Below are 11,229 nucleotides of genomic sequence, written 5' to 3' on the forward strand. Positions count from 1 at the left end.
GGGTGACACCTGGCTTGAGAGCAGTACATGTGAAAAGGATCTAGGAGTCTTGGTTGACCACAAACTTGACATGAGCCAGCAGTGTGACGCGGCAGCTAAAAAAGCTAATGCAATTCTGGGCTGCATCAATAGGAGTATAGCATCTAGATCAAGGGAAGTAATAGTGCCACTGTATTCTGCTCTGGTCAGACCTCACCTGGAGTACTGTGTCCAGTTCTGGGCACCACAGTTCAAGAAGGACACTGACAAACTGGAACGTGTCCAGAGGAAGGCAACCAAAATGGTCAAAGGTCTGGAAATGATGCCTTATGAGGAATGGCTAAGGGAGCTGGGCATGTTTAGCCTGGAGAAGAGGAGGTTAAGGGGTGATATGATAGCCATGTTCAAATATATAAAAAGATGTCATATAGAGGAGGGAGAAAGGTTGTTTTCTCCTGCTCCAGAGAAGCGGATGTGGAGCAATGGATCCAAACTACAAGAAAGAAGATTCCACCTAAACATTAGGAAGAACTTCCTGACAGTAAGAGCTGTTCGACAGTGGAATTTGCTGCCAATGAGTGTGGCGGAGTCTCCTTCTTTGGAGGTCTTTAAGCAGAGGCTTGACAACCATATGTCAGGAGTGCTCTGATGGTGTTTCCTGCTTGGCAGGGGGTTGGACTCGATGGCCCTTGTGGTCTATTCCAACTCTATGATTCTATGATTCTATGATTCTATGATTCTATGATTCTATGATTCTATGATTCTATGATTCTATGATTCTATGAAACTGTACAGGCAAAAGGCTGGGTTCAAAAAACAGGTTTCGTTAAGAATACATGGCAAACTGGGGCCACAATGTTTGGATTTTTCCTAAGCAACAATGCACCTAAATCAATATTTGTCATGTCTTCATATGAGAATCCTTTAAATGGACCAGCACAGGTGGTTAACTCTTCCCTTCACTACAATTCTAATGATAATTGACCCCCATGCTGCTTTCGAGTATTCCCCTAAGCTCAATAGCAGCATGGCAGGAGGGGCAATTTACATCAGGATGGTGGGAGACAGGATTTAAAACTTTCATCTCCCTACAATTTTGCTTGCGTTGTGCAGCTGAGTGGAAAACAGCTGAGAGGGATAAAAAAGTCTTTTCTGGAGCCCTACACCCTATCAGCTGATCTGGGAAGGGTATGTTATGGGTCATGTAAGATTAAGCTGTGACTGACAAGCAGCCCAGTGCCTTCACATTGCTAGCTTCTGAACTAGAGATAGAAAAAAGGCATTTTCTTGGAGACTATGCATAATGATGAGAGAATGTGCACATTGCCCAGAGAACGTACAATCTGCAACCTGAATATTCAGAATCTTGCTGAAGTTCCCTCTCAGGTCCTTGTATCTTCCTGATTCCTCACCCCAAGCCCTCCTCTTCATTGGCTTCTCAGACCATGTGTGATCAATCTCAAAACCTGTTGGGTAGCATTGAATAATCAACTAGTAGTGTATCCCAGAGCATGTTAGCTTAAGCAAAGTCTCACGCAGTTCATGAAGTTCAGTGGGGCTTGCTTCCAAGAGATTGTGCTGTCTGAACCCATAGAACTGTCCATAAGAGTTGTCCTCCACATTTTCTTGTTTGGATGCTTTTATTTGCTTTGATGGTCTGCCCCCCCAACCCCCCACATATTGCCATATTAATTTGAATCATTCTTGTGCTGTGCCTTTTTCTTTTGGTTTCCAATTTCATGCAATGGGACTTCTGTATAGGATTGTGCAGCATGTTCTTGCACCAGGGTTGGGGACCAGGTATGGCTGGACTCTGCCTCCCTTCATCCCTGACCATTGCCCCATTGCTGGGGCTGATGGGAGCTGGAGTTCAGCAAAATCCGAAAAGCCACGGAGTTTCCCATCGCTGTCTTGCACAATTCTTTCTCGTGCCTCCCAAGCCACATTCCGGCTTCAGAAAAGCCTCTTGGTCTGTATACATTACTCAGAGTTAAGCTGAGAGAAGGAATGAGTAATAATGCCAGGTATTTCCTGAACTACGCACCATCGCCTTCTGGTTAGGGCCTCCCCCTTCCTTTTGAAAATAAGAAAGATAACTAGCCACTTGTGGATTGGTGCTTATTCACAGCAATCTTAACAGAGAAGAGGCTGAGCATGTCAGCAGCTTATTTTATTGGATGCCAAGCTGTGTAATTTAACTCAAGCTTATGGAAGGTGACGGGAAAGAGTTAATATCCTGAGGCGCTGAGGAGTGTTCAGGTGTGACTGTTCTTTCATATCTGGACTGCGTGCAGCTACAGTGCAAACACATTAGAAGGCAGCAGCTGTCGGAGTTGGAGAAGCAGCTCTGTTCAGGAGATATTATAAAATGGCTGACTCTGATTCCAGCTGTCCCAAAGAACTGCCTCAAGAACTGATACTTGAAGACTCCATCCATGCGACAAATGGATCACAGATCTGCGAGGAAGAGTGTGAGAGCGTAGGGTTGAAAAATGAAGCAGACCCTCTGTCATCGGATCCAGGAAGAGGACACGCTCCCAGCAATGGAGTAGGCCTGGGAGAGAATGTGACTGAAAATGGACCCCAAGAGGAGCCACCAGGCAAGATTGGGGAAGGGGATGCGGTAGAGGGAGAAGAGGTCCTCTGTGACTTCTGCTTGGCTGAGAAGGTGCTGGCGGTGAAGTCCTGCTTGACCTGCATGGTGAACTATTGCCAGGATCACTTGAAGCCTCACTTGGAGAACGCCAAACTCCAGACTCATAAGCTTATGGATCCAATGAAGGACATTGACATGCAGAGCTGCGAAGTCCACAAGAGGCACCTCGGTTGGTTCTGCCATACTGACCTTGTGTGTGTCTGTGAGGAGTGCCTTGCAGATGGACACCAGGGACATAAGGCTGTCACCTGTGGGGTAGCCAGGAAAGAAAAGGAGGTAAATTGTAGCTTTCTGAGCGCTGTCAATGTTCAGGGGGAATGTCATGGGATACTGGCTTGCTAGGAAATATGGGGCTTAGAGTTCTCATTCATACGCACACAGCCTTTTTACATGTGCATGGCTGGCCCAGAGTGCTGCCGGAGGGATTCCTGCTTGATATCATGTTAAGATTGTTTAGAATTGCAAACTTACTGGAGAACAGGCTTCACTGAATGCAGCTGAGCTTGCTGCTGAGTAAACATGCTAGGGTTTTGCTGCAAATGTCGGATGCCTGGGGTTTCATGGTTATGTAGCTTGACATATTATGAAACCCAGGAGGCCATCCCACAGAAGGGATCACAGTTCAGGGGAAATCTGACAAAAGTTGGATGGACAAAAATGGGGTGTGCCTGCTTTCTGTTAGAAAAGGGTGGTATTGCCAAGTGTTATCTACACTCGGGGCCTGCTTGCAATTATCCCAAGCCCAGGGCAACTGGGGAGTTTGCTATATTACTAAGGACTGAACTGGTTGTGTCACCACTGGCAGCACATGCAGAATTTGGCACAGATCAGCTTTTGGCACTTGGATACAGATGCTGGGAAGCTGTGACTGAGTGTCAAATGCTGACACATGCCTGTATTTCTGGCAGTTTAGATGACTGGCTCTGTGGCTCAGCCCTTGGCTTTATGTCTTGACTCTCAGTGAGGACTGAGACAAAAATGCAGCTGCCACAGGACAAGAGAATCAGTAGTTCAGTAGGTATAATTCCTACGGATAGAAGCTCGAGGTAGAAATTGAACTGGAAAGATCCTCAGCTGCAGTGAGAGTTTCCAATATACGACACCATCATGGGACCAATAGCTATTAAAGTTAAGATTCATTCACTCAGAGATAGTTAGCATTGTTGTGGCAATTGTGCGCATTGAACTCTACTTGCACCCAGTGGTATATGGTTCAAGGAACCACTGCATGAAGTAGGGCTTTCTCAGTGGTGGCACCCTAGTTACAGAACTCCTGTCCAGTTGAGATCAAATGGTCTCCCACACTATCTTGAATTAGGCAGCAGCTTAGAAATTTACTCTCATGGGGCACTGGAGCAGTGGAGCATAATTACAGTACCTCCATTGATATGATTTGTGTTATAATATCCATTATAGCGTATTGGATATTGCAAGGTATTCTGAACTGAGGTTTTAAAATGCTGGTTTTAACGTCGTCATTTTATGATTGTTGGCTATGTGGGAGGAAGGACAGAATGTAAGAAGTAATGTAATAATTACTTCCTCCTTTCCACTTTCCTTTTCTATCACACTCGTATCACCCCCCCCAGTAGTTATGCAAGGTGGGTGTTATTTAAACCACTGAATATGAACACACATTTCACCCAGTGTTAAAAATAAGCCGCTGCATCTTTCATTCAGATGTTTAGGCAAAAACAAGCATGGACTTTACATGCTCCTTGTAAAATATTTAGCTTAAAAGTAAACAGACCTACAGCAATAATCTCAAAGGAGTGCCCGGTGTTCTTAATGATGAATTAGGGTGCAGTTTTGGGCAAACAATTACGAAGGAGTTCTGATTTCCTCCCATTTGGATGATTGTTTCCATGTCTCAGATTCTACATTGAAACTTTCCCAGCCTGAGGCTTTTATAATGTAGCAGTAATTCCAGAAATTGCTGTGAATCATAGTTTGTGTGAAAGAGGCAGGTATTCATAGCCGTTATGACTACCTGTGTAGAAGGTGTGAGCTTTTGGCTTTGTCTGTCTATTCCTGTTCTCTGGGATTGAACTATTATTTGATGTTTCATATTTAATACCAAAGGGATTTGTTAAGCTCATAATCTATCCCCCTGAAGAATGCAAATTTAGATCAACTGGAGATGTGGTATAGGAATGACATGGGGACGCCGCTATGTGTTTAGCACCCCCAAAATGCACCTGCATGCAGTATTAAATGCATGTGGACATGCAGTGTGAACATGCTCTTAGTCACAAGTAGATCTGCCCCCACCTTAAAGGCCCAGAGGAACCAAATAATGTAGTATATTTCAGCAAAATGTTGCTTCGGAAAGCAAAACTGGCTAACATTATTCCTGCCACATCTTGCCTTAGCAGAAGTTTCTGAATACCTTTCAAAGGCGCCTCATGTGGAGCACATTGCAGGCATCTCATCTAGAATAGATGTGATCAAAACACATGTGACAGTATCAATCTGTTTTCTCCAGGAAAGGGCACAGCTGGCACACTGGTCAAAGCTGTGAAAACAATCCCATGGCAAAGTTGGGTTCCAAGAGTACCCCAAACTTCAAACCTTGTCCTTGAAGGGCAGTGCATCCTCATCAGGTACATCTGATGGGCTAAGCTTTCCTACCGACCAACTATCTGTCTCAGTTTGTTAGCCCATGATTGCGCATTTAATGTAATGTGCACTTTGGCCCTTAGGGGATACGAATCCCAGATTGATTGCTTTTAAGGGAAAATGGATATTTTCATTTGATTCATGGCTTTTAAAAACTGCTGTTGAGTTGCCTCTTTCAATAACCTCTGATTTTATCTACCCACAGTATGAACTTATTCAGCTCCAAGCAGGCTATGACTGGAAACTGAAGTCAGCAGAAAATGCAATTGAAAAGCTGCAGAGAAATTCAGAGTCTATAGTGGTAAGATTTTCACTAGGCCACCTTTTTCTTTGCAGCTAAGTTCCTGTTCAGGTTGGTCTCAAATTGGCTGTATTGTACTGTATTAAGAAAGGCATACCCATAGCCTTCTCTTTGTTATAAGCAGGCTGTATCTTCGTAGACTTTGCTAACTGACTGTAACCCCACAAAACAATCTGGACCAGGACTGGCTCCAGGTTTGGAAAGGTCCTGGGCAAAATGTCCTCTGGTGGACCCCTCGGGCATAGCTGGTAGTGTTAGCAACAGCAATAATTTCTCATAATGTCCTGGAGCAATCTGGTGCCCTACGGATGTTGTTGGACACCAACTCCCATCCCAGCATGGCCAATGGTCAGGGATGATTGGAATTGGAGCCCAAAACATTTGGAGGGCACTGGCTTCGGGAAGGATGCCCTGGGGCATCTGATGTCGTAACTCTCTGGGAAATCCAAATGATGGCTTGCAGATGTAGCTTCATGATGTGAAGGACCATGGTAGTCCCCCTAGGATGCTGAGTGCTGATGATGACCATTGTCATCATGGAAAAACAGGGACTAAAGTTTGTGGTTTAGCATTTTAATCATTTTGATCTCTCTCATTCCCCCTTTTATGCTCATCTTGTTCTTTGATTCTTCTCAAAGTATAGCCACAAAATCTGTGACCGTAGGATCAGTGTTCCTATGGACCCAAAACACTTCTTACCTTGTCTGGATTGTTTCTCACATGTGCCAACTTTGATGGCCAATGTGGAAGAGGAGTGGCAGGCTCAATCACTATGTGGGTTTCTGCTGTGGAAACAAAAGCTTGATGATATCATCCAGCAGATGAGTAACATTTCTATGTGGCTGGGAGGTTCCCACAGGGTTGGTCCTCCTTAAAATAATAGAGGAGTGACTAATGCAATTCATTTTCACTTATTGGAAAGCTTCTTAAACTGCGTAACCCTTCTGCCAGCCTGGTAGTTGCCTGAGGAATGTAAAATATTCTGTGGGTTGCTCCTCCGGCTTGAAGGTTTATCTTGGGGGTTGGGAACTTATGGCCCTTCGGATGTTTTTGGACTCCAGCTACCATCATCCATAATCATTGATTGTGTTGGCAGGGGATGATGGGAGTTAGAGTCCAACACCATCTGAAAATTTGTATGTTTGCCACTCCTGATGTAGATGATTCTGTCTCCATGTTGACCAGGTATGGCACACTCCCAGTGCCAAGTAGTTGAATGACAGCTATTGACAGACTGGTCTTGTCAGGAGTTGGCTGTCTACTAGAGGAAGGGGATATTCTCTGTCTCTGTTGCTCATTTATTTTCACAGTGCCTTCTGTTTTCTCTCCTTCAACAGCTGTTTTTCTTTCTTTTGCCCTCACATCTCATATTAATATGGGCACATTTATCAATCCATTTATTATATTTATATCCCACCTTTGCTCCAAAGAGCTCAAGGGGCATACATGGTTCTCTTTCCCTTTCTTATTTTATGTTTGCAATAACGCTCTAAGGTAGGTTAGGATGAGAGACAGTGACTGGCCCAAGACCCAAGGCCACTCAGTGACATTCTTAGCTGAATGGAGATTTGATTGCTGAACTTCCAGGACTTGGTCTGACACTTGAACCACCACACCACACTGGACCTCTAACCACTGCACTATGTTACTTTTCCAATAACGAAGATGGTGATTTCCTCCCCCTGCAGAGTTCTGTATCCGAAGTCAAAACCTTGGTGGAAGAGAAGTTTGAAGAGCTGCTCCAAGCAGTGAAGAAGACTCAGTCTGTTGTGCTAGCGTTCCTAGAGGAGAAGGAGCGTGGTGCCGTTAATCATGCTAATGGGATAAAGATCCACCTTGAGAACAAGCGGGTGGTGATGGAGGAATGCAAGAGCAGGCTGGAGAAGATGGCCACACACACAAATGACATCATCTTTCTGAAGGTACCTTAAGTGGCAAAGAGGCAAACGGTCAGTTGGTGTTGCTGACTTAACATGGTCAAATGTTTGGGTTAAGGAAATGCTAATGAAATGCAACCCTTGCTGTCTCATTGCATTTCTTTCTGTAAGCTGTGCGTGTGTGTTTGCGTGATGTAAGATGCTTAACCAGTCCCTAGTGGCCCCTCTAGTCCAGCATCCTGTTCTCACAGTGGCCAACCAGATGCCTCTGGGAAGCCACAAGCAGGAACCAAGTGCAAAAGACCCCTCCCCCACTTGTGATTCCCAGCATGTGATATACAGAGACATACTAGGTTTGACAGTGGAGGTAGAACATTGACAATCGGTGGCAAGTGGCCATGGATAGCTGTATCCTCCACGAAATTGCCCTGTCCTCTTTTAAAGCAATCCAAGTTGGTGCCCATCACTGTCTGCTGTGTGAGCAACTTCCATCGTTAAACTATGTGTTGTGTACGTGTTTGTGAGACCAGCTGCTGTTGTATGGGCAGCTAATGTGTGCATTTGAGCGAGCAGAAGCTGCTGGTAAGAGAAGCTGCTCCTATGCATGTACTTCATTTCTGCAGCCTTCAGCCTCTTGGCTCAAACTCCTCCTGTACCATGAGATTGGGGAGCTGTCTGACTTTCCAGAAGCAGCAGGAGCAAGTCTGAGACCAGGAGACCTGAATCAGCTGGGGAGCTGTCCAGCCAAAGAGGCAAGGATGAAACTGCTGCCCTAGCAGCCATCAGACAATGACTGAGCAGTTTTGTGGATGGTTCTGATGCCCAGCTCCTTCCTGGAGTACCTGCAAGGCCTTGATCTGGAGCAGTTGTTGCTTCCTGCTCCCCATCCCAAGCAGGGTGAGGAGATGAGATGGGTCTTGGCCTGCCAAACAGGGGCTATGTCTCTGGACCTTGGATTTGGCCACTTTGAGTTGATTTGGAAAAGAAAAGTGAAGATAAATATTAATAACAATGATGGTCAGGAAATGGGAAGGTTATTAGGCTGCAATAACTTGAACCAATCATGTGCATTATGTGTGCCTCCTTTTCTGTAGCTGCCACAGAAGAGCAGTTAGTTGCAGGGAGTGAGGCCAGGCTAAGCAGTGCATATCCCTCTTTTGCAGCATCTTCCTGTTTAGCACATTGGAAAGGAAGGATAAGCCCAGCCCAGCCCAGCTGTGAGTCCCCTGAAAAGCAATCCAGTTAGGCTTAAATAACAACTCCTATAGTTGTTTTAAAAATATTAATTGTTGCGTGAGGTTTGTGTGTGGGAGAGAGGTGGGGGCAGGGAATCAAACACCCAGAGTGTAAATGGTTAACCCTTGGCTTCTCACCTGTGTCTGACCCCCCACAAAACAGCCCTTGCACTGCAACTAGGCTTTTAAAACAACTTCCATTGCCACCAATGGATGCAGGGTTTGTTTGGTTTTGCCTAATTGCTGTGTGGGGAGGTAGCATTGAGGTTGGGCGATTATATGTTGGTTGGAGAGGCCCTACTGGTATTTATGTATGTATCTGGGTATTTATTAACAGGAATACTGTGAATTCAAGAAGAATGAAGGAGACGACACGTTGCCCAGTGTCTACATTGGCCTAAAAGACAAATTGTCAGGGATCCGAAGGGTGGTCACAGAGTCCACGGAACATATTTTACAACTTTTACAAACTTCCTACAAGGACAAGTTGCAGGAGTTTGCTAAAGATGGTGAGTGCCTACCTACCAACCCGCTCATCCAGTCCAGTGACCATTTCCTCTGTTGTTCCTGCAACTAAGCTGTTGTGTTACTTTTCTTTTTGCAGAGGACGCTGGCATCAAAACAATGGTGTCTGCCATGATCCCATTCAAGCACCGCATAACGGCCCCAGAACCGAAAAGCAGGAGTGACTTCTTGAAATGTAAGGCATAATTATATACATGACTGTATCTTTCAGATGAATAGACTCTTAAGAGCAAGCCTGTCAGTTTGTTGAGCAGAGTTTTGAGGGGAACAGCGAGAGGAAACAGTGGTTTTAAACTAATACAATATATTTCTTGTTCCTCCAAAGATATTTGCCCATTGACGTTTGACCCGGTTACTGCTCATCGCTATTTGAGGCTCTTGGAAGACAACCACAAAGTCACCAACACCACGCCGTGGGAGCACCCGTACCCGGATCACCCAGAGAGATTTCAGCACTGGCGCCAGGTGCTGTCGGGCAAAAGCTTATACATCAGCCGCTACTACTTTGAAGTTGAGATATTTGGGGCTGGCGTTTACATTGGCATGACGAACAAGAGCATTGATCGGAAGGGTTCCGAAAGCAACAGCTGCATCTCAGGGAATGACTTCTCCTGGTGTGTTAAGTGGAATGGGAAGGAGTTCTCCGCTTGGCATAGTGATGTGGAGACACCATTGAAAGTCCAGGGATTCAGCAGGATAGGAGTTTACCTGGATTACCCCAGGGGCACCCTCTCCTTTTACGGCATTGCTTCGGATGTCATGACTCTTTTGCATAAGTTTGAGTGCAAGTTTACTGAACCTCTCTACCCAGCCTTCTGGCTATCCAAGAAGGAGAACAGTGTGCAGATTGTCAAGTTGTGGGATGAGGCCGAGGCCACCCTGGCACCTCTTCCTGCTCACTTGGGGGAAGCAGCTTCTTCCAGTACGGTCTTGGCACCTGAGAGCCAAGCAGAGGCAAGTACAAAGACATCAGAGCCGGGACACAGCCATTGATTAAGTGATGTGATCATGGGCACTCCTTCTTACTACAAGTGTGCCACTGAATTAATTAAAAGGTAAAGGCAGACATGATGGCCTCTAAGGGGGGGGAAATCAAATATCCATATTAGGGCAATACTTTTATCTGGCCAACAAACACGTCACAAAAGCGGGTGAGCTGAATTGTTTTGTTGCATGTTTACCTTTTTGGTTGCCTGCTAGCCCACTAAATATCTTCTCCAAATTGAGAAACAGCTGGGGGAAAGGGAATCTCCAAGGTCACGCTGTTTACTTTGTAGGGAACTGATGTACCTTTCAAGACTGGCATTGGCTGCCTCAGTGTTCGCCTGCTCCCTGATGCTCAACTGATACATTTGTAAAGAAGCATTTTTAACAACATCAGCATCAGCACTGCAAGTCTCCAGTTCTCTTGTCATGTGGCCTGGATGAGCAGTACCACAGCATTAGAGCTGTTCAGTTTCTGAAAACAACTGTTCTTTCTTAAAATAAAAAAATTCCTTCCAGTAGCACCTTAATCAATCAAAATGTTTATTCGGCTTTACGCCCATCATAAAGCACAACACACAAAACAAATCAAATAAAACAGCGGTCTCGTACAAGCCACAAGTAATATAACACAATTCACAGCTCGCAGGGACAAATATTGGCAAATCAAAACAAAAAATTTAAGATTAAAGTTAAAAATTTAGGCACTACGCTAAAATCAATGTCTGATGTCAATATCAAAAATTCTTATAACTATCAATAATCAGCTAACATTCCATTCCGTCTCTTGTACGAGAGGACGGCTGTTAGGAATTTAGCAACCTGTAGAGTAATATAAGGATCTACATCTTGAAGAACCCAGGCAAGCTGTAGGTCTACTGGTTTGTCAGCCATAGGCTGGATTATGGAGTTTAGTATACTAGCACGAGCTGAACTGTACATAGGGCAGATAAACATAACATGATGTAAAGATTCAGATGTTTTCATTTCACAAGCACACATTGAAGGGACTTGGCCCTTAGTGAATCTATGTCTCAGCACGTTTGTTGGAAA

General features: G+C 44.9%; 1 protein-coding gene across 1 annotated transcript; it reads left to right on the plus strand.

Moving 5' to 3' along the window:
- Positions 1-2,097: 2,097 nt before the first annotated feature.
- On the plus strand, positions 2,098-10,740 carry TRIM16 (tripartite motif containing 16). Its single transcript, XM_083487573.1, has 6 exons — positions 2,098-2,911; positions 5,460-5,555; positions 7,244-7,477; positions 9,005-9,176; positions 9,272-9,367; positions 9,518-10,740. Exons 1-6 carry the CDS (start codon positions 2,348-2,350, stop codon positions 10,183-10,185), a joined length of 1,830 nt encoding a protein of 609 aa, XP_083343699.1. The 5' UTR covers positions 2,098-2,347; the 3' UTR covers positions 10,186-10,740.
- Positions 10,741-11,229: the final 489 nt, after the last annotated feature.

This window comes from Podarcis liolepis (assembly GCF_965112155.1).
Source record: "Podarcis liolepis genome assembly, chromosome: 2".
NCBI lineage: Eukaryota > Metazoa > Chordata > Lepidosauria > Squamata > Lacertidae > Podarcis > Podarcis liolepis.